The sequence below is a fragment of the Chelonus insularis genome, unplaced genomic scaffold (genome assembly GCF_013357705.1).
Source record: "Chelonus insularis isolate UGA/USDA-ARS -01 unplaced genomic scaffold, ASM1335770v1 scaffold_714_pilon, whole genome shotgun sequence".
Lineage (NCBI taxonomy): Eukaryota > Metazoa > Arthropoda > Insecta > Hymenoptera > Braconidae > Chelonus > Chelonus insularis.
Window position 1 is genome coordinate 2,168,865 of NW_023276795.1, and position 24,757 is coordinate 2,193,621.

General features: G+C 32.2%; 3 protein-coding genes and 1 long non-coding RNA gene across 5 annotated transcripts; 2 read left to right on the forward strand and 2 right to left on the reverse strand.

The window, feature by feature from the left end:
• Positions 1 to 105: 105 nt before the first annotated feature.
• LOC118073847 (putative inorganic phosphate cotransporter) lies at positions 106 to 12,345 on the reverse strand. Its single transcript, XM_035094579.1, has 5 exons — positions 12,118 to 12,345; positions 1,987 to 2,827; positions 1,598 to 1,917; positions 1,262 to 1,506; positions 106 to 462 (listed from the first exon to the last, which is right to left on the reverse strand). The coding sequence occupies exons 1-5, from the start codon at positions 12,149 to 12,151 to the stop codon at positions 259 to 261; spliced, it is 1,644 nt and encodes a 547-aa protein (XP_034950470.1). The 5' UTR covers positions 12,152 to 12,345; the 3' UTR covers positions 106 to 258.
• Positions 12,346 to 16,163: 3,818 nt separating this feature from the next.
• On the forward strand, positions 16,164 to 17,949 carry Rpt6 (26S proteasome regulatory subunit Rpt6). The gene is made up of 4 exons (XM_035094581.1): positions 16,164 to 16,336; positions 16,433 to 16,577; positions 16,741 to 17,654; positions 17,739 to 17,949. The coding sequence occupies exons 1-4, from the start codon at positions 16,319 to 16,321 to the stop codon at positions 17,877 to 17,879; spliced, it is 1,218 nt and encodes a 405-aa protein (XP_034950472.1). The 5' UTR covers positions 16,164 to 16,318; the 3' UTR covers positions 17,880 to 17,949.
• Positions 17,950 to 18,189: 240 nt separating this feature from the next.
• On the forward strand, positions 18,190 to 22,548 carry LOC118074004 (cyclin dependent kinase 11B pitslre). Of its 2 annotated transcripts, none has more exons than XM_035094841.1 (6): positions 18,190 to 18,406; positions 18,538 to 18,912; positions 19,115 to 19,600; positions 19,678 to 19,869; positions 20,168 to 20,499; positions 20,658 to 22,548. In XM_035094841.1, the coding sequence occupies exons 1-6, from the start codon at positions 18,336 to 18,338 to the stop codon at positions 21,776 to 21,778; spliced, it is 2,577 nt and encodes an 858-aa protein (XP_034950732.1). In that variant the 5' UTR covers positions 18,190 to 18,335; the 3' UTR covers positions 21,779 to 22,548. The 2 variants fall into 2 exon arrangements, with proteins under 2 accessions (XP_034950732.1, XP_034950733.1); XM_035094842.1 differs by having other exon boundaries at positions 19,130 to 19,600; positions 20,658 to 22,547.
• Positions 22,549 to 23,136: 588 nt separating this feature from the next.
• LOC118074005 (uncharacterized) lies at positions 23,137 to 23,633 on the reverse strand. Its single transcript, XR_004691162.1, has 3 exons — positions 23,575 to 23,633; positions 23,354 to 23,492; positions 23,137 to 23,272 (listed from the first exon to the last, which is right to left on the reverse strand). It is a non-coding gene; the product is annotated as an uncharacterized lncRNA (long non-coding RNA).
• Between the last annotated feature and the right edge of the window lie 1,124 nt (positions 23,634 to 24,757).

The window sequence follows — 24,757 nt, forward strand, 5'->3', positions numbered from 1 at the left end:
GTTATATAAGAAAACAACTATTGTTGTTCTTCCCGGTATTAATTTTGAATCAGTGTATGTTCGACACATAAAAGATGTAAAAAGGATCCATTGCTGGCTATTAAAAAATTCTAGATCTATTTTCTTATGATAAAATAACAATTTTTTATTACTCCAAAGCAATATTCCTGCTAATATCTATACAATAATTGTCTTAAATTATATCTTATAATATCACATAGAATTAAATCATTACAAAATTATAAATAATCATTTTCGTCACGCTTCTGACATTCTGATACTTGGTCCACTTTCATCGGATTTTTTGTTTGTCTTTTTATTATTGTCTCTTCTTTCCTCTCTTGGCTCTATTTCATTCCAACTTTGCACTTCTCCACTTCCACCAATGACGAAAATTACCATACAAGATATGCAAACTGATGCACCCATCCAGAAAAGTATTCTCCATCGTTCAATTGAATGCTAAGTGAGATCGTGATAGTTAATTTTTTAATAATAATTATTGCATGAACAGTATACTAGCAATACAATAATGATAGTTAATATAATGTTCGCAATAATTAATCATTTGTAAATGATATGTAATGGATAATTAATGAATTAATTCATAATTAAGCACTAGAAGCTAAAAATTTTTGTTAAGACATTATATCGTTCAAAATAAATGTCATCGTTAAGCAAATTACGAAAAATTTTGTCCAAGTGATCTGTACTCGTATCACGATAATATTCAATAGATAAAAATATCTTAAACGACTATGATGGAAGCTGCTTAAGCATGATTTGAAGATTGTAAGGTAGCACTGATGTTGATGATAAGATGCATATGACACATGTGCAGTTGAATAGATATGTATCGTACTATAATTATATGACATATAGTATGCGACACGGATCCACAGGACGGCAACACAAATATGAACGCTATACCAATTAGAAACATCCTGTGTTCATGAAAAAAAAAAAGATGTGAATTTAATAGAGTTAAAAATATATCGTGAGTAGAAATTAGTAAGCTATTTTTCAGAAGTTAATTAGTAATAAATTTACTTTTATGAGAAACAAAATGATTAAGACAGCATATGTCTGTCAACCCACAATAACACAATACAGTCCAATCTGTAAGAAGAGTAAGCAGTAATAGTGTGCGAGATAGAGATTCAGATGAAATGATGAATGATTACAAAATTTAAAGAGCAAGAAGGATTTGAAATCATGGTAAAATGCAGTTGAAGAAGAGAAGTCATTCTAATGATCTTACCCCCCATTTTCCAGCGACTTCTTCAACAATAGGTCCAATAATAATACCAGAGAGTCCACCGAAAGTATTCATCAAACCATAGAGGAAACCAGCATAATTTGGGGACAAGTCTTGATTATTTGATAAATTAGAAACTGAAGCTGCTCCATTAAATCCAAGAGCCAAAATTAGGAATACATTGGCTAGTGTAAATGAACATCCAAGATAACCAACAATAATGAGGCATAAACCAGGCAATAAATGTGCTGTAAAGTCAAATTCACAAATTACTAATTTCATATTTCATACTTACAAATATTTTAGCCAGGTTTATATATAACTTTTTTTTAAATTTACAAAATATCGTGGCGATTTTTCGTAGCTTGGTAATAGATAATAGATTTTTCCTTTTGATTGTATCACCAGCCCAACCAAAAATGAATGCGAATAATACTCGGTTGGCCCATGGTAAACCAGAAACAATTCCTCCTTTGGTTAACTTGAAGCCTAAAGCTTTTGTTTGATATAGCATCATGCCATTTTGATAAAAAAATAACAGAAATAAATTTCCAAAGTGGCAAAGTGCCAAACAAATAAAAGGTAATGATGATAAGATCTTTAAAATCGGTGTGTCTTTCAATGTCGGTTTTGAGACATTAACGATACCAGCTTGAGATCTAGAAGACAAACGTGATGAATTAAATCATCCATCAGTAAGCTTAAAAAATTTTCAAAGTTTAACTTACTCGATGATGTACTTTTTCTCTTCCTCATTAATTCCAGGATGTTCTTCAGGAGAATCGAAGGCGAACAACCACCAGAAGATAACCCAGATGAGCATGGAGACGGCAGGAATATACCAAGCAGATTCCCAATTAATTTTCTCCGCGATGCTAGAAATAATTCCAAATAGGAAAATGGATCCAAATGTTCCACCTTGCAGAGTCCAGATAAATCTTCCTTTTTCATTAGGAGGCGACCATTTAGCAACTAAGTTATGACATGCTGGAAAAGTTACACCACCAGTCAAGCCAATGATCACTCTTGAGAAAAGCAAGGCAATCCAGGATGTTTGTGCAAGTATTGGAGTGATCAACGATACTAACGCAGCCAGAATCGAAGACCAGAGAATTGCTTGACGAGGTCCATATTTTTGTGCCAAAACACCACCGATGAAATTACCAGGAACATTACCCCAAGCGTAGGCAGAAATTAATTGACCTCTGATGAATGGAGACCAATTAAAAGGTTGATTTGAAAATAAATAAATTCCTGGAGGACGAGTATCTCTACGAACTTCAGGTATGACGGATCTAAAGATCAGGTTCGATTGATTGATATTTTCAAGTGGTAAATCACCTTCTAAAGTTTTGTTTGATGGTGATTGAGTCACATCTTCTTCTGGCTCTGAATACAATGATCGTTTATTTCTATCTACAATTGTACAAACGCCTGATAAATTTGATCTATCTTCTGCAGTTTTTATCATAGGTACCACAAGTACACTCATCTGAAGACGACACATATAGCTCGTCCAGCAGGCCGTAAACATCATGATGCAGATAATTACTCGTGTTGGAAGACACTCTGTAATAAGATCAACGAAATATCTTAATAAGCTGTTTACAAAAATTTGTTGCAAAAAAAAAAATGGCAATAGTGTAATTTTATTGTCGTCGTAGTCGTGCTTCGGACCAAAAATTGACTGCAAAACAAATTTAGTAAAAGATTCTGAGCTTACGAAAAAATTTATACGAATTGCTTATATTTATATTCATGGAATCCATTGAATAATTAATAATATTGACTCGTCCAAAGAATAAAACGCAAATTCAAATTGTTTAATATAAACAAGTCTGTGAAAATTGCCATGCCAACAAGAAAATACTCAGATTTTGAAATACAAGTGATAAATAAAAATATCGAAAAACAGTGACCAAGAAATTACTTGTTTTTACTGCTCTAAAAGAAACGCAAAGGATTTTAAATAAACCTGTATTCAATTGATATCAGAAATCGCAAATACGCGCATTTAGGGTAAAACTTGTCTTGTAACATTATGAGATGAATTATAAGCAAGCTCCATGCCAAGATAAAACCCGTACTATAATGACAACATAGACTACTATGATAACATAGTCCGAGCCTATACTAAGCGTGGAATTGTGATTGCTTGCATGAATTATTAGATGAGCATTGATGTTTCGATGGCATGTTATGCGATGGATGATTAGCAACTTTCATACCGGTTTTGAGGAAGTACTATGATGAATATTTATTACATAGTCCATGCCTAAAACCGGTATTGTAGTTGCTAGCGTGAATTGTTAGATAAGCATGGATATTTTTATGACATGTTATGCGATGGATGATTAGCAACCTTCATACCGATTTGAGGTAGTACTATGTTAAATATCTATTACATAGTCCATACCTAAAACCGGTATTGTAGTTGCTAGCGTAAATTGTTAGATAAGCATGGATATTTCTATGACATGTTATGCGATGAAAATTAGCAAACACCACTTCACGTTAAGCTCGTACTGTGATAAATATCTATAACATAGTCCGAGCCTAAGCATGGAATTGTGATTGCTTGCATGAATTCTTAGATGAGCATTGATGTTTCGATGGCATGTTATGCGATGGATGATTAGCAACCTTCATACCGCTTAAAGGGTGTACTATGATAAATATCTATTACATAGTCCACGCCTAAAACCGGTATTGTAGTTGCTAGCGTGAATTGTTAGATGAGCATGGATATTTCTATGACATGTTATGCGATAAAAATTAGCAAACACCACTTCACGTTAAGCCCGTACTGTGATAAATATCTATAACATAGTCCGAGCCTAAGCGTGGAATTGTGATTGCTTGCATGAATTATTAGATGAGCATTGATGTTTTGATAGCAGGTTATGCGATGGATGATTAGCAACCTTCATACCGGTTTTGAGGACGTACTATGATAAATATTTATTACATAGTCCATGCCTAAAACCGGTATTGTAGTTGCTAGCGTGAATAGTTAGATGAGCATGGATATTTCTATGACATGTTATGCGATGAAAATTAGCAAACACCACTTCACGTTAAGCTCGTACTGTGATAAATATCTATAACATAGTCCGAGCCTAAGCATGGAATTGTGATTGCTTGCATGAATTATTAGATAAGAATTGATGTTTTGATGGCATGTTATGCGATGGATGATTAGCAACCTTCATACCGCTTAAAGGGTGTACTATGATAAATATCTATTACATAGTCCACGCCTAAAACCGGTATTGTAGTTGTTAGCGTGAATTGTTAGCCAAGCATGGATATCTCTATGACATGTTATGCGATGAAGATCAGCAAACACCATGACATGCGAGGGCTTGTACTATGATGAATATTTATTACATAGTCCGAGCCCAAGCGTGGAATTGTGATTGCTAGCGTAAATTGTTAGATGAGCATTAATATCTTTATGTTATGTTATGCGATGGATGATTAGCAACCTTCATACCGCTTTGAGGTAGTACTATGATAAAGATCTATTACATAGTCCATACCTGAAACCGGTATAGTAGTTGCTAGCGTGAATTGTTAGATGAGCATTGATGTTTTGATGGCATGTTATGCGATGGATGATTAGCAACCTTCATACCGGTTTTGAGGACGTACTATGATAAATATTTATTACATAGTCCATGCCTAAAACCGGTATTGTAGTTGCTAGCGTGAATTGTTAGATGAGCATGGATATTTCTATGACATGTTATGCGATGAAAATTAGCAAACCCCACTTCACGTTAAGCTCGTACTGTGATAAATATCTATAACATAGTCCGAGCCTAAGCATGGAATTGTGATTGCTTGCATGAATTATTAGATGAGCATTGATGTTTTGATGGCATGTTATGCGATGGATGATTAGCAACCTTCATACCGGTTTTGAGGACGTACTATGATAAATATTTATTACATAGTCCATGCCTAAAACCGGTATTGTAGTTGCTAGCGTGAATTGTTAGATGAGCATGGATATTTCTATGACATGTTATGCGATGAAAATTAGCAAACCCCACTTCACGTTAAGCTCGTACTGTGATAAATATCTATAACATAGTCCGAGCCTAAGCATGGAATTGTGATTGCTTGCATGAATTATTAGATGAGCATTGATGTTTTGATGGCAGGTTATGCGATGGATGATTAGCAACCTTCATACCGCTTAAAGGGTGTACTATGATAAATATCTATTACATAGTCCACGCCTAAAACCGGTATTGTAGTTGCTAGCGTGAATTGTTAGATGAGCATGGATATTTCTATGACATGTTATGCGATGAAAATTAGCAAACCCCACTTCACGTTAAGCTCGTACTGTGATAAATATCTATAACATAGTCCGAGCCTAAGCATGGAATTGTGATTGCTTGCATGAATTATTAGATGAGCATTGATGTTTTGATGGCATGTTATGCGATGGATGATTAGCAACCTTCATACCGGTTTTGAGGACGTACTATGATAAATATTTATTACATAGTCCATGCCTAAAACCGGTATTGTAGTTGCTAGCGTGAATTGTTAGATGAGCATGGATATTTCTATGACATGTTATGCGATGAAAATTAGCAAACCCCACTTCACGTTAAGCTCGTACTGTGATAAATATCTATAACATAGTCCGAGCCTAAGCATGGAATTGTGATTGCTTGCATGAATTATTAGATGAGCATTGATGTTTTGATGGCAGGTTATGCGATGGATGATTAGCAACCTTCATACCGCTTAAAGGGTGTACTATGATAAATATCTATTACATAGTCCACGCCTAAAACCGGTATTGTAGTTGCTAGCGTGAATTGTTAGATGAGCATGGATATTTCTATGACATGTTATGCGATAAAAATTAGCAAACACCACTTCACGTTAAGCCCGTACTGTGATAAATATCTATAACATAGTCCGAGCCTAAGCGTGGAATTGTGATTGCTTGCATGAATTATTAGATAAGAATTGATGTTTTGATGGCATGTTATGCGATGGATGATTAGCAACCTTCATACCGCTTAAAGGGTGTACTATGATAAATATCTATTACATAGTCCACGCCTAAAACCGGTATTGTAGTTGTTAGCGTGAATTGTTAGCCAAGCATGGATATCTCTATGACATGTTATGCGATGAAGATCAGCAAACACCATGACATGCGAGGGCTTGTACTATGATAAATATTTATTACATAGTCCATGCCTAAAACCGGTATTGTAGTTGCTAGCGTGAATTGTTAGATGAGCATGGATATCTTTATGTCATGTTATGCGATGGATGATTAGCAACCTTCATACCGATTTGAGGTAGTACTATGTTAAATATCTATTACATAGTCCATACCTAAAACCGGTATTGTAGTTGCTAGCGTAAATTGTTAGATAAGCATGGATATTTCTATGACGTGTTATGCGATGAAAATTAGCAAACACCACTTCACGTTAAGCTCGTACTGTGATAAATATCTATAACATAGTCCGAGCCTAAGCATGGAATTGTGATTGCTTGCATGAATTATTAGATAAGAATTGATGTTTTGATGGCATGTTATGCGATGGATGATTAGCAACCTTCATACCGCTTAAAGGGTGTACTATGATAAATATCTATTACATAGTCCACGCCTAAAACCGGTATTGTAGTTGCTAGCGTGAATTGTTAGATGAGCATGGATATTTCTATGACATGTTATGCGATGAAAATTAGCAAACCCCACTTCACGTTAAGCTCGTACTGTGATAAATATCTATAACATAGTCCGAGCCTAAGCATGGAATTGTGATTGCTTGCATGAATTATTAGATGAGCATTGATGTTTTGATGGCATGTTATGCGATGGATGATTAGCAACCTTCATACCGGTTTTGAGGACGTACTATGATAAATATTTATTACATAGTCCATGCCTAAAACCGGTATTGTAGTTGCTAGCGTGAATTGTTAGATGAGCATGGATATTTCTATGACATGTTATGCGATGAAAATTAGCAAACCCCACTTCACGTTAAGCTCGTACTGTGATAAATATCTATAACATAGTCCGAGCCTAAGCATGGAATTGTGATTGCTTGCATGAATTATTAGATGAGCATTGATGTTTTGATGGCAGGTTATGCGATGGATGATTAGCAACCTTCATACCGCTTAAAGGGTGTACTATGATAAATATCTATTACATAGTCCACGCCTAAAACCGGTATTGTAGTTGCTAGCGTGAATTGTTAGATGAGCATGGATATTTCTATGACATGTTATGCGATAAAAATTAGCAAACACCACTTCACGTTAAGCCCGTACTGTGATAAATATCTATAACATAGTCCGAGCCTAAGCGTGGAATTGTGATTGCTTGCATGAATTATTAGATAAGAATTGATGTTTTGATGGCATGTTATGCGATGGATGATTAGCAACCTTCATACCGCTTAAAGGGTGTACTATGATAAATATCTATTACATAGTCCACGCCTAAAACCGGTATTGTAGTTGTTAGCGTGAATTGTTAGCCAAGCATGGATATCTCTATGACATGTTATGCGATGAAGATCAGCAAACACCATGACATGCGAGGGCTTGTACTATGATGAATATTTATTACATAGTCCGAGCCCAAGCGTGGAATTGTGATTGCTAGCGTAAATTGTTAGATGAGCATTAATATCTTTATGTTATGTTATGCGATGGATGATTAGCAACCTTCATACCGCTTAAAGGGTGTACTATGATGAATATCTATTACATAGTCCACGCCTAAAACCGGTATTGTAGTTGTTAGCGTGAATTGTTAGATGAGCATGGATATCTTTATGTCATGTTATGCGATGGATGATTAGCAACCTTCATACCGGTTCTGAGGACGTACTATGATAAATATTTATTACATAGTCCATGCCTAAAACCGGTATTGGGGTTGCTAGCGTGAATTGTTAGATGAGCATGGATATTTCTATGACATGTTATGCGATGAAAATTAGCAAACACCACTTCACGTTAAGCTCGTACTGTGATAAATATCTATAACATAGTCCGAGACTAAGCGTGGAATTGTGATTGCTTGCATGAATTATTAGATGAGCATTGATGTTTTGATGGTAGGTTATGCGATGGATGATTAGCAACCTTCATACCGGTTTTGAGGACGTACTATGATAAATATTTATTACATAGTCCATGCCTAAAACCGGTATTGTAGTTGCTAGCGTGAATTGTTAGATAAGCATGGATGTTTTTATGACATGTTATGCGATGGATGATTAGCAACCTTCATACCGCTTAAAGGGTGTACTATGATAAATATCTATTACATAGTCCACGCCTAAAACCGGTATTGTAGTTGCTAGCGTGAATTGTTAGATGAGCATTGATGTTTTGATGGCATGTTATGCGATGGATGATTAGCAACCTTCATACCGGTTTTGAGGACGTACTATGATAAATATTTATTCCATAGTCCATACCTAAAACCGGTATTGTAGTTGCTAGCGTGAATTGTTAGATGAGCATGGATATCTTTATGTCATGTTATGCGATGGATGATTAGCAACCTTCATACCGCTTAAAGGGTGTACTATGATAAATATCTATTACATAGTCCACGCCTAAAACCGGTATTGTAGTTGTTAGCGTGAATTGTTAGCCAAGCATGGATATCTCTATGACATGTTATGCGATGAAGATCAGCAAACACCATGACATGCGAGGGCTTGTACTATGATAAATATTTATTACATAGTCCATGCCTAAAACCGGTATTGTAGTTGCTAGCGTGAATTGTTAGATGAGCATGGATATCTTTATGTCATGTTATGCGATGGATGATTAGCAACCTTCATACCGATTTGAGGTAGTACTATGTTAAATATCTATTACATAGTCCATACCTAAAACCGGTATTGTAGTTGCTAGCGTAAATTGTTAGATAAGCATGGATATTTCTATGACGTGTTATGCGATGAAAATTAGCAAACACCACTTCACGTTAAGCTCGTACTGTGATAAATATCTATAACATAGTCCGAGCCTAAGCATGGAATTGTGATTGCTTGCATGAATTATTAGATAAGAATTGATGTTTTGATGGCATGTTATGCGATGGATGATTAGCAACCTTCATACCGGTTTTGAGGACGTACTATGATAAATATTTATTACATAGTCCATACCTAAAACCGGTATTGTAGTTGCTAGCGTGAATTGTTAGCCAAGCATGGATATCTCTATAACATGTTATGCGATGGATGATTAGCAACCTTCATACCGCTTAAAGGGTGTACTATGATAAATATCTATTACATAGTCCACGCCTAAAACCGGTATTGTAGTTGCTAGCGTGAATTGTTAGATGAGCATGGATATTTCTATGACATGTTATGCGATGAAAATTAGCAAACACCACTTCACGTTAAGCCCGTACTGTGATAAATATCTATAACATAGTCCGAGCCTAAGCGTGGAATTGTGATTGCTTGCATGAATTATTAGATGAGCATTGATGTTTTGATGGTAGGTTATGCGATGGATGATTAGCAACCTTCATACCGCTTAAAGGGTGTACTATGATGAATATCTATTACATAGTCCACGCCTAAAACCGGTATTGTAGTTGCTAGCGTGAATTGTTAGATGAGCATGGATATTTCTATGACATGTTATGCGATGAAAATTAGCAAACACCACTTCACGTTAAGCCCGTACTGTGATAAATATCTATAACATAGTCCGAGCCTAAGCGTGGAATTGTGATTGCTTGCATGAATTATTAGATGAGCATTGATGTTTTGATGGTAGGTTATGCGATGGATGATTAGCAACCTTCATACCGCTTAAAGGGTGTACTATGATGAATATCTATTACATAGTCCACGCCTAAAACCGGTATTGTAGTTGTTAGCGTGAATTGTTAGATGAGCATCAATATCTTTATGTCATGTTATGCGATGGATGATTAGCAACCTTCATACCGCTTAAAGGGTGTACTATGATAAATATCTATTACATAGTCCACGCCTTAAACCGGTATTGTAGTTGCTAGCGTAAATTGTTAGATAAGCATGGATATTTTTATGACATGTTATGCGATGAAAATTAGCAAACACCACTTCACGTTAAGCTCGTACTGTGATAAATATCTATAACATAGTCCGAGCCTAAGCGTGGAATTGTGATTGCTTGCATGAATTATTAGATGAGCATTGATGTTTCGATGGCATGTTATGCGATGGATGATTAGCAACCTTCATACCGCTTTGAGGTAGTACTATGATAAAGATCTATTACATAGTCCATACCTAAAACCGGTATTGTAGCTGCTAGCGTAAATTGTTAGATGAGCATTGATATCTTTATGTCATGTTATGCGATGGATGATTAGCAACCTTCATACCGCTTTGAGGTAGTACTATGTTAAATATCTATTACATAGTCCATACCTAAAACCGGTATTGTAGTTGCTAGCGTGAGTTGTTAGCCAAGCATGAATATCTTGATAACATGTTATGCGGTGAAGATCAGCAAACACCATGACATGCAAGGGCTTGTACTATGATGAATATCTATTACATAGTCCGAGCCCAAGCGTGGAATTGTGATTGCTTGCATGAATTATTAGATGAGCATCGACATCTCGATGACGTGTTAGGCGATGGAGTTGTTATGCTACTATGTTATGTTATGAAATGAATAATTACCAAACATCATGAGAGACTAAAGGGCGTGCTATGGTAAATATCGATGACATAGTTCGAGCCTGAGCTTGGAATTGTAATTACTAGCATGGATGATGTAATGAGCTGAAAAAATGATCCAGATGTTACAACGAATCTTATAGTAATATACATGACAATTTAATTAGGTGTTTGTGTCAACTTGTTGTAAAAAGAATATTAGTATTCAATATTGCTTCGTCATTGTCATTGTTTTTCTATATATTGCTGTGGAAATCATTAAGCAAAAATTCATAGCACATGACCAAATTTTTATTATCTGTGTATGTTTATATTTGCATGTTCCATTGACTTATCCACAATTATTTATTATCTGCTTATGAAAGTTTCAAGCGGTTGATTGGAGTATAAACAATGTCGGGTGAATTGTCATATAAACTTAATTGGAGCAATCCTTACATTTTTAGATGGAAGTAATGAATGTCAACAATTTCTTACAGTCAATATTCATATTTTTACGGAAAATATCAAATTGCAGTGACTATGAAATTTAATGTTCACACCGCTCTAGAAATGAAAATCATAACAACTTATGTAATGTTCCTGCAGTCAAATGACATCGATTATTCCAGGTACGCTTATTTATACTGAACTTATCACAAGACATTTATGATGATTACGGAAATTCTAAATTGAAACTGAGCGGCAAATTAGTAATCCGAGAGATGAATATCAAATGTGCAAGCAAATAAACGACTACGATATATATTCTAACTACTAAACCACATATTGTTATTGAATTGATTGAATCTTAGACATTATTAAATATCAGAACAATAATTATCACGATTTTAACGCTAAAGCTAATACGCGAATTAAAATCCTCGATCATTCAGACTTGATCACACAAATCATGTTGCGAAATAAATATGACTAATATTGCAGACGTAAACTTCATAGTTAATTGATTGAAAAATTGCACAAATTAATTCATAAAAATTACTACGTAATTAAAATAATGGAATGTCGAGCTAAGTTTTGAATTATTCGATTGAATGTGCAGTATAGAATCTCAAGATGAAATTGAGTGATATCGTTTCAAAAGATGAATAAAAGAAAATCAAAATGCTAGAACAACCAAAAGTGAAAGCAAATATTCAAACTTACGGGGCTGGAGCTTTCGAAGAAGTTTGTTATACATGGTACCGAGATGATAGCCTTCCTTCCGCTTGGTCCGTCTTGGAGAATCCCGCTCTTAGATTATGCAATCGGCAAGTATATCCTTGATGGTCAGGTGAACGTGGTCTATCTCACATAGTTTGGTATCCACTGATATCTTATAGCACAATTCCACACTGCATACTGGGCACTCACTGCATACTGGGCACTCACTTCAAAAATTGAAAAATAACTGCCAATATTGGATTGACGACCAGTATTTATACTATTGCTCCGACGATGATTCTTGCATAGTTAAAGAAGAGGGGGTGGCCAATAGCAACGTCGAAATCTTCCGAAAATTGGGCATTAGAGGACCCACCCAAGTTTTAGGGGAGGGTTTTTTGGAGATGACAAGTAACGAGTCCATGGATTGGTGCGTTGCACCCCCTACTTTCATTAGTAAAATGACGAGAAAATACATTTGTCATAGACGATGAATATTTCACGAAAAATTTACTAAAGAACAGTAATTTTTCCAAGTGAATTTTCTAAAAAATATATAATTTTATATAAAAATTTATATTTGGAGAACTGAATAATGTTTGATGATTTTTTTTCAGAATGTGCAAAATAATTTCCGCTATAATTTCATAAAATGTTGAATTTTTAACGTTGACATTTATTATTTTATTTATTTATCAACACATACCATGATAAATTTCAGTATTCAATGTCAATGAAATTTATGCAATGTAATTTTAAACACATAATTGCAATTGGAATTTTCACACATCGAAACATGAAAATATTTTATGAAAAATTTTAAATGTTTACAATTTGATGTTTATTACATTTTTCCATGCGATAATGAATGTAGATAAAATAAACAATCATGTTGAAAGATATGCTGGTTTTTCAATTTTTTACAATGATCTCTTTATCAACAAGTATTTTATTATTTATTTTTAAAATAATAAGTATAAGAAAAAATACTTTAATCTATTTTTAATGAACGTATTCTGGAAATAAAACATTTTAATAATTGATTTCCTTTCTTAGCGTTTTTTTAATGTCTGTAATAAAATTAACAATAATAATTTATGTAGATTTCTTTTTGTAATTAACTCCATGACATCATAGCCGCTATTAAGACTCGACTATTACAATTCAATTCTGTCTAAAAAGTTCTAAGTACATTGATACGTAAAAATCTTTAAATGAATCAATCATGAATAATATCTTAATTTTTATTTAATATCTTTCTTCGAAAACGAAAATCACTAAGTCTACCATTAGTTTTTGAATTATTATTAAATAAGAGTAACAACATTGATGTTAAATCGTGCTAGTTAAGATACGTTCTCTAATTAATTGAATACTGATTTAAATATTTCTTTTCAAATTTGATGAGAAATTAAAGCTGTGTAAGTCATGGTATTTTTCAAAATCTTTTAAAAAAACTAGCTGACCTTTTTTTGCAAAATAGATGTTGCTAGAATATGCATCTCGCGGCATTAATAATAAACTAATATGTGGCCATTGAAAAAATGTCCATGTCCAAGAGCAGTCGTAAATGCTTGCTTAAAATATTAAAATTATGGTCATGGTCTTTAGTATACCTGGTTGCAAACAACCGACTAGGTTTTATTTAACACATGCCGAGGATTTTCTCGACATTCAATGTAGTATAAACATTGCAAGAGTTTCTAAACTAATGACATAGAACTTTCTAGTTTTCAATTTTAAGGATTTATTCTATCCTTTGTCTAAAGAACAATATTAATTGTTATCGATGTTCTCAACTTTACGAATTGATGAATGAATTCTTTTCTGTCATATGTTCAAATACTTTTTAGCGATTTATGTGAAGATATGGTGATAAGACTTTTATTTAAAAGCAGCTACTGAATTATTCTATATGAGTTTTAATCATTCACGAGGAATTTCTCAATCGACCATTAAAATCACATTTCATACAATTTTCTAATTTTCGTATTCATTTATTTCGTTGATTTTTTTTTACTATCAGTTTATCATGTACTTAATTTATCAATGTATAACATATTATTTTTTTTTCAATGTCATTAATTATTTTATCTAATGAGAAAAGTAATAACGACAAGGATGTTCCGTCTTAACTGAATGTCTGCTGGATACAGATATACATATATAGATATATTTATATATATAATTTGAGATGTTTTTAATTACAGAAAAATTTATTTAATAATATAAAATACAGAACTAAAAAGACGTTGACTCATGAACTTTATAAAATGCTGAAATTAAATTTTTCATCAATATAAATTGGTAATAAAATAAATTTATGACGTAATTGATGATAAAAAGTACAGAAAGTTTCTGATCTGATGATGATTAGCCTTTCAATTTCACTTTCCGTGTTGAATATATTTATTTCATTGATGTAGAATATTTTTTTTTTTATTAATTTTGTATGCCAATTTTCAATCACTTGAAATTTCCTCATATAGAGTAAATAAATCCATAGATGGATACAACTTGAATTTTACTAAATAATTATATTTATAAAATTAATGGATGAAGTTTATTTTACTTGATGTTAATACCAAATAGAATTTAAAAAAAAAAACTTATAATTTACCATTAAAATTGCTGGCTTCGTTATTAATACATTAATTATATACAATGTTTCATTAATGCGTCATGATTAATATTAATAAACCTACTGATAGCATTAAAATTCATTTAAAACTTATAGATTTTACTAATGAATAAGATATTTGTTTTGTATTAAATGTATTTATTTTCATGTGAATGAAAAGGAAAGATGGATTAAATCCTAGATTTAGCAGCTTGCATGTTTATTTACTAACTATAAATTATAGTTGATATTGATATTACGAATTCGATAAACGCCAATTATTATAAAAAAAAATTATATAATATTAACTAAAAATTTTTGTTAAATATTGAAAACCAACGTTGTATTTTCAGAGAACTTAAAATCTACAAAAACTGAAAAGTATTTACATAGCAGCCTCAGTCCCAAAATGCAGAAAATGATTTATTACCCTTCGGACCATTGCCATTCATTCAACAGTCGACGACTTAGGGATGAGACAATAAGCCGGGGTTGGATTTTTCCAGCACTTCAAGACCTGAGTCATAAAGTGATTTGAATAAGAAGATTACAGAACAGAAATTTTCATGTTTCAAATGCATAGGATACTTCATCACAGATCCTTAAGTAAATTTTAGACTTTTTTCTACCTCAACTTTCTATTTTAAAGCGTCAGCTGTAAATGTTAAGATCTAAACAATGCCTCCCTCCAAGGAAAATTATATACTGCTTCGAAGACCCTTACTTTCTTGATAGGGATGATCATGACAATACAAATTTTCACACTAATGTATTTTCAAGGTAAAACTGCATTGAAAAGCATAAGATTTTCACTTTTTCACAACAGCGAAAAACATGTATTTTCGATGAATATTGCAACGTATTTGTCATTTAAAAATATGAGTATGAAATCAGTCAAGAAATATATTCTACGAGGATTTTATCTTAAAAAATAATTTTTTTTCAACTTACTTCTTGGTGGCGGTGCTAAAATAAGGAGAGGAGTCTCTTCTGTTGGGAAGTCATCAAAATATTGAGCTGGCATAATTTTTCTAGATTTATTTTTTTCAAGAATTAATAATTTACTAACACAAATTACCACTTTTATAAATTATAAAAAAATCTGAAGTAAAGAGTTATTTTGATTGTGTATCACATGAGGACAACTATCAATTAGATCAAAGGTCATCTATAACTTAAGAGCTATCATTCTCTGATAAATAAATATATATACTCATTGTCATAATTAAATAATAAAAATAGAAATATTTTTCAAAATTTACGTATTCTCGTAAGTTCAAATTTCTTATTATCACTTCAGCTATTTATTAATAAATTAATAGATAAAAAATTGTCTTACTGCTATTTGAATTCAAAAATTCCCGCAGTAAAAAGTCGTCGATAACTAAAATTCCCCATTTCTAGACTCTTTTTTATCCTCTAATACAATGCTGCTTTTCTCACTAGAGTGACAAGCATTTCTACTGTGGCCGTTTTGGCCGACGTGAATTTATTTGGAGTTATTTATTAAATATTAAATAGTTGCAACAAGAAGAAAAGAATAATTATTTTGTTGGTATTGAATAAATTATCCTGAGTGTAAAAATGACGCTCACATTGAAGGTAAATTTTTTGTAATTATATTTCTTTCCAATCTTGTAAGTTAAGTTTGGTTAAGTTGGAGTTAATTTCTTAATATCCTGTTTATTAAATATTCAGATGGATGTTGATGACAAAGCGATGAAAGGGGAAGGATTCAGGTCCTATTATATTACTAAGATAGAAGAACTACAACTAATTGTTGCTGAAAAGAGTCAAAATTTACGAAGATTACAGGCCCAGCGTAATGAGCTTAATGCTAAAGGCAAGTATTCGACCATTAAGTCATTCATTAAATTATCCGGGATTTTCTTTGAAAAGTTAAATTCTTTTTTTTGAGAATAATGTATTATTTTTGCTTCATTACAATGCTTTGCTTTTTAAATGAAATAATATATATTAATGATTTACATTTTCTATTATTATAGTTCGAATGCTTCGAGAAGAACTCCAACTTCTTCAAGAGCAAGGATCTTATGTTGGTGAAGTTGTAAAACCCATGGATAAAAAAAAAGTATTAGTAAAAGTTCATCCCGAAGGCAAATTTGTTGTAGACTTAGATAAAAACATTGACATCAATGATGTAACTCCAAATTCCAGAGTAGCTTTGAGAAATGAAAGTTATACTTTACATAAAATTTTGCCCAACAAAGTTGATCCTCTAGTTTCTCTTATGATGGTCGAAAAAGTTCCTGATTCTACATATGAAATGGTTGGGGGTTTGGATAAACAAATTAAGGAAATTAAAGAAGTAATCGAATTACCAGTCAAACATCCTGAATTATTTGATGCTCTTGGAATCGCTCAGCCAAAAGGAGTGCTCTTATATGGACCTCCTGGAACTGGAAAGACTTTATTAGCAAGAGCTGTAGCACATCATACAGAATGTACTTTTATTAGAGTATCTGGATCAGAATTAGTCCAGAAATTCATTGGAGAAGGATCACGTATGGTACGAGAATTATTCGTCATGGCAAGAGAGCATGCCCCGTCTATTATTTTCATGGATGAGATTGATTCAATTGGAAGTTCTCGTATTGAATCTGGTTCTGGTGGTGACAGTGAAGTTCAACGTACAATGTTAGAATTATTGAATCAACTTGATGGTTTTGAAGCTACAAAAAATATTAAAGTAATAATGGCTACGAATCGAATTGATATTCTTGATCCTGCTCTCTTACGTCCTGGTCGAATTGATCGTAAAATTGAATTCCCTCCACCAAATGAAGAAGCTAGACTTGATATCTTAAAAATTCATTCGAGAAAAATGAATTTAACTCGAGGTATTAATCTGAGAAAAATCGCTGAACTTATGCCTGGTGCCTCGGGCGCTGAAGTTAAGGTATCATTTTTAATGCCGTTTAATTATGTATTCATATTAAAGCTATATCAAATTCGTGTTAAAATTGGAAATTTTTTTTTTTAGGGAGTATGTACTGAAGCTGGAATGTATGCATTGCGAGAACGTAGAGTTCATGTTAATCAAGAAGATTTTGAGATGGCAGTAGCTAAAGTAATGCAGAAAGATTCTGAAAAGAATATGTCTATCAAGAAATTATGGAAATAACTTTGTATTATTTGTATTATCATTCTAACAAATTTATCTATCGTTCTAGAATTTTGTGACAAAAAAATAATTTTGCAATTATTTTCTATTTCATATGTACTTCATCAATAATACAATCGTAATTATATATTACAAAAGCATTCTTTGTGATATTTCATTGATTTACTATCAAATGAAATAAATAACAAAATCATTGTTATGAATAAAATTAAAACAATAGTTTTAAAGGCTGCGTTTACACATTTTTGCAAATTCAAGAGCTGAAGAGATTGACCGACGTCCGATAAGTATGCAATCATGGCCTCTTGGTAAACTTCGCGCGCCACTTCTGTGTCATCACTAACCTAAAAGTTTGTTACAGTGTAAATGAAACGCAAAGATATCGTTTTGTAAATGGTTTTCAAAATGACAAATCGGTATCAATGTTAGCAATTTTAGTGTTAATTATTTATTGAAATGGATGTAGACAATCAGAGTGAAGACGGTGAAATAAAAAAAAGCCCAATGAAGGACATGGATGACTTTAGGTAAGTTTGACTTTGTAATTTTAAGGTTATTTCGCATTGAATATTTTCTAAAAATAATTAATTTATAATGATGAGTTAATAAAATATTAATAAAAAAATGAATTGAATGAATAACTTTCTTTTTACAACAGTTTTTCAGAAGAAGAAGGAGCAGATACTGCGGATTCTTTAGATATAAAACCACCACAAGCTGCAGTTCGTTTACATAAATCTAGTTCATCTAGAAGACGAGAGAAACACAGTGATCGAAGAGACAGACGAGATGAAAAAGACAGAAAATCTCGTCATCACGATAGAGAAGATAGACATAGGGATAAACATAGACATCGTCGCCATGGTTTAGAGTCATTGGAAAGATCAGAAAGGTCAGATGGGTCCAAAAGAGATCGAGATAGATTAGAGCGCCTTGATCGTTTAGACCTTCATTCACGTGAACGTGAATCTTCTAGGCATGATAGAAAAGAAAGATGTACCGGTGATCGGGTTCTCGAAGATTTGCGAACAAGGTAAATATATTTTTAATTTCTAAGACGGTATTTAATTGATTGAAATTTTTTGATAAATAAATTAAAAGAAAACTTTTTAATCAATTCGATACCAAAATATTATTTATTCAGTAATTATAATGGTATATATATTAATTAATATGATATATCATTTACTAATTTTTTAATTTCGTATTACATTTATTAATGTACTCAATAAAAGGAACTTCGTTTCAAGATTGTTGGACAAACGTCGAGAACGTCGAGATGATGGCAGAGACATGCGAGAATATAAATCAGATCGACGTGAATTACGTTTAGAAGAAAGTCGAGATCGCGATCGACGTGATATGAGAATTGAGGACATTAGAGATCGACGTGAGGTTCGAAATGTTCTTGAAGATGGACGAGATCGTCGTGAAATGCGAGTTGATGATCGTCGACACATGCAGAATATGGAGGAAGGCTATTCGGAGTCAGAATTAATGGAAAGGTCAGAAAAGAGACATAAAAGAAATCACAAGCATGAGAGAGTACGAGACAGAGATAGGGAAAAAATAGATCGTGACAGAGAACATCGGGAAAAACAATTACGAGAAGCAATGGAACTTATTCAGGCCGGAGAGCAAGAAGAAATGGACATGGGTGAGATGCCATTGCAACCTAAAGATCCCAAAGAAATGTCTGAACAGGAATTACGAAAAGAAAGGTATTGTAATCATTTTTTATGTGTTAAGAAATATTTAATATTTTTCATTTTCTAATGGGAATTTTTAATTTTTATAGGTTACTAGAAGCAGATAGAGAAATGGCTCGAAGAAAAGAAGTATCACGGATGGAGTTGGAAGCAAGACGATTAAAACGTGGCGAAAAACGTCCTCATAGTCCAGATCGAGATGCTGATCCTTCAGTAGTAGAATTAACAGACGAAAGTGTCAGTCCTATTCAATCCGACGACGACCAATCGAAATCTACTAAGTGAGTATTTTTTTTCTACTAAAAAAATATAAACTTTAATCATTACTTTTGTACAAAATATTTTATTGAATATAATAACATGGAATCACATATACTATTAAAAATTGGTTAGTACTTGGAAATACGCGATCGCTGAGGAGCATTTTATGCTGTTGATGCTTTTAAATAATTCGATCGGTATTTCAACATGATATGAGCGTTTCTGTAAGAGTATAATTTTAAATAGTATATGTACTTTAATTAATTTCAATAGAGTTTTATTTATTATCGTTATTCAGTGTAATGTTTTTTTTTTTAGATCTCAAGATAGACAATCATCAGAAGAACACAACAGCGGTCAAGACAGATCTTCTGACAGACACTCATCAGACTCTTCAGATTCAAGTAGTGATGACGATGACGAATCAAATGATTCGAATAAAGGTTCCAATGATGAATCTAACGATGGATCAGATTATAACAATCCTAGTCCATTATCTGTTGATCGACTGGCCAAATCAGATCACTCCGATGGTGGTTCTCCAGGTCGTGTAGAATCTAATGGTACTGCTAAAGAGGCGGAAGAAGAGGAAGAGCAGAACAAGAAAGTTGAAGAACCTGAATTGCCTCCCTATTTGCCAGCCATTCAAGGTAAGTTACTTTGTCACTTAAATATTTCTGAACTTAAAAATTGAAGGATTCTTGAATACTTAATTGAGGAATTTTACGGATAGGATTAAAATAAATATAGAATCTTTTTTTATAAAAATTTACAAGTGATTTATTTACATATTAATTTTTTCAAACAGGCTGTAGGAGTGTTGAAGAGTTCCAGTGTTTAAATCGAATTGAAGAAGGAACTTATGGAGTTGTATACAGAGCTCGAGATAAACGCACAGATGAAATAGTGGCCTTGAAGAGATTGAAGATGGAAAAGGAAAAAGATGGTTTTCCAATTACAAGTTTACGAGAAATAAACACTTTACTGAAAGCTCAACATCCAAACATTGTGACAGTGCGTGAAATAGTCGTAGGAAGTAATATGGATAAAATATTTATCGTCATGGACTATGTTGAGCACGATTTAAAATCATTGATAGAAACAATGAAACAAAAGAAACAAGGATTCCTTCCAGGCGAAGTTAAATGTTTAATGCAACAACTATTGAAAGCAGTTGCCCATTTACATGATAATTGGATTCTCCATCGGGATTTAAAAACATCTAATTTATTATTAAGTCATCGAGGAATTTTAAAAGTTGGAGATTTTGGTTTAGCACGAGAGTATGGTTCTCCATTAAGGCAGTATACACCTATAGTAGTGACTCTATGGTACAGAGCACCAGAGTTGCTTTTAAATGGCAAAGAATATAGCACGCCAATAGATATGTGGTCAGTCGGATGTATTTTTGCCGAGTTAATTAAAATGGAAGCTTTATTCCCAGGCAAATCAGAAATAGACCAATTAAATAGAATATTCAAAGAATTAGGAACACCCAGTGAACGTATTTGGCCTGGATATAGCAAACTTCCAATGGTTTCTAAGATACCATTCGCTCATTATCCTGTCAATAATCTACGACAGCGATTCAGCCTGTTTTTATCAGATCAAGGAATTGAATTGCTAAATAAAATGTTAACTTACGATCCTGCTCAACGAATGACTGCTGAAGATGCTTTAAAGCATCCTTACTTTACGGAAACTCCATTGCCGATAGATCCAGAAATGTTTCCAACATGGCCAGCTAAGTCGGAGTTAGGTGCCAGGACTGCTAATGCTTCTCCGAAACCACCGAGTGGTGGAAAAGAGTACAAACAGTTGGGTGATGGTGATGATGCTGATCTCAGTTATTCAGAAGGTTTTCATATGGGACTTATTGAAGGAGGCAGACCTCCTCCAGTAGGAGTTGGGTTTCATTTAAAATTTTGAGTATCTTTTCTTGACATAATTGAAAAATAAAATCAATTAAAAATGCATTTTTTATTCATTATTTCTTATTGTATTGTACTGTGAGAAAAGGACATTAAGTAAATTTAATTAGTTTTAGTTAAATAGTGAAATGGTATCATCTTGAAAAAAAAGTGTTTATGATCAATTTTATCTACGACAAATCAAAAAATCAATATTTGGGAGATATTTTGTATTATTATTGATAATTTTGATATACTCCTTTTGGTTCATTACATTGCATAATAATCTATTTTAGATAATACAATAGAAAATTGTAATTATTTTGTAAGAATTGAAATAATTTTAATTAAAATTTGTCATAAACACAATTTTTCGTATACAATAATGTTAATTTATGCGTCTCATAACAGTGAATATAGAATCAAGACGCGTATATTTAACGAAAAAGTGAAATACAAATAAAATAAATAATACCATCGTCTGTTCATTTTAAACTAATGAATGTTTATTAGTAGATTTATTCATTCTCAATAATCGAATTTTTTTACGGATATGCTGACTATTTTTTTATATTTAACACGTGAGATTAATCTCAGGACGTGTAATCAATCGTTGAAGAAACATTTATCAATTCATGTAAATATGTCAAAAGCTGTGACATTGAATTAAAATTGGAATCAGTTGTTAAATTAATGTGTAATTAATGTGTGTACTATGTACAAATTTAAAAAAAAACAAACAAATATTGGATTTATATACTTCTATAAAATATTAATAATAACACTTGAAAATAAGAATACTCACGATTATCAATCTTTTTATTCATTTTTGTATTTTTTAAGTTTTTAGTTATTCATGAAATTTTCATTGAACACGTTTTAATACAGTATCCTTATTCCTAAATTAAATTTGTATTTTTATCTTTTCATTTTTACTATCGAACTTAGCGATTATTTAAATTTCGAATTTTTTTTCTTATCACGACACTAACCTTGCTCTAATACATATAATTCTCAGGGTAAAATTGTAAACCTCTTAATTATGATAAGATAAAGGCTGGAGAAATGAGCAGAATAATTTTATTTTTCAACGATAAATTGAATTTTATGGACTCTAGACTACATTAAATTGTAAAAGAATTTTTACATGGTTTTCACATAATGCATCTCTTTATTTGCTCTTTTTAGTATAACATATTTAAATATTATTTTTTGTAAAGTTTTCACATATTATTTTTCATTCGTACATGTAATATTAATAATCACAATTGCTAATAATATATAACAATTTACTTTTATCTCATATTATTAATAATGATATTTTTATCTAATCATGCAGTTCATTAGTAGGAGATGAAACAAGTCAGTTATGAGTTCAGCGAGTCTATTTCCCTGCATTATTCATATTTTTTGGTAAGCCCAAAAGTGAATTAATTATCTCAGAGTTCCTTTTCGAATGACACATACGTTGGGGAAATAGTAAGATCTTTGCTAACTGCAGCTGATCACTGTCCTATGAAAAAAAGAACTCGAAAATAAAAATTATTTTTAACAATAATATTGATATTGATGTAAAAAGATTTTTTAAAAATACCACTCCTCTTCCGTAGGGAAAATTAGAAGCGACCAGCTCTCGATCGTCTTCAATTGTTCCAGAAATATTATCAACATTGTTCATGAAGATAATTATAAAAAATATAGTAGTAACACTTATAACTTTTTTAATCATTATTCTGGAATAGAAATTAATTTTGATTTTCTGTTACAATGTGATATTTCAATGAATTATTATCAAAACTTACCTATTGTCCTTACCTAAGTATTGTCCAATTTAATGAGTGTTTGAATTAAATTTTATTTTCCAGGAGATTCCAATAGAGATCTTCTTTTTGAACAGTCTAGAAATGATCTGGATAATGTTTCAAATCTAGACTTATTTATACTCGTGAGAATTGCAGGGATGAATGAATTCTGTCACTTGCATTGGAAATATTTTATCATCAAACTGTTTAAAACAGGCACATCTTCAAGTTATGTCTTCAATAATGTACAATCTATTTTATTATTTTTACTCAAGTTCTAATAATAGTTGAAAAATATTTTAATCGACTATATATGATAATTTTCATTTAAACTATTTTAAAATATTTTGCTAAAATTTGCTTCCACTTCAAAGTAGAAGTTTTTAAAAATAGCTGAAGTTTCCAACAATAAAAATTCATGCAAAATTTTTTATTGATACTCTAAAATCAGCATAAAATATATTTGACTGTAATTTAGTGCGTTTGGCACTTATGGGTTCAGATCAAAACACTAGGAGTTCCAAAACCTGATTATACTAAAATACTATCCGGTTCTTTCGAGCCCCCAAAATATTCCAGAGTTGATGGAGCGAGTTTATCTGTAAGGATGAAGGGATTAAGGAAAAAATTTGATAGTAGAAGAAGCAGTGAATATATAAAAATTATTTTCACATTGCTATATTTATTCAACAGGTGATTGAACAAATACGAATATTAAATTAATGCAAACAATTTATAAATATTTCTAATTTTTTTTTTTTTTGTTAATAAAGGATAAAAATCATATGTCCTGCTGAGAACCAGCTTCAGTTTGACCTGAGTAGACCTTGAACCATCTTAAACGATTCTAGACTGACATGCTCATCACAATCATCAGACCAGCACCTTTCTGAAGTCAATCAACCTGCTTCCTATGTCAGAGATGTTTTTTAGGGTTTTTTCACCCTTCATTACACTGATTATAGATGAAAGGATTCTATTATTTGAACAGTTGGAGTTTAGTGTTACTGCCAAAAGAATTCCTACAAGAAGTATTAGATTACTCATATAATAATATTAACATTTTTTTTTCAGCAACAGAATAATCAAGATTGTTTTCAAAATTAGCTAGCATTGATGTTGATGAATTTATTGGAGGAAATGAATTTAAATAAAACCTTCTTTGCTATTTATTGCAGAATGTGATTAACAATTCT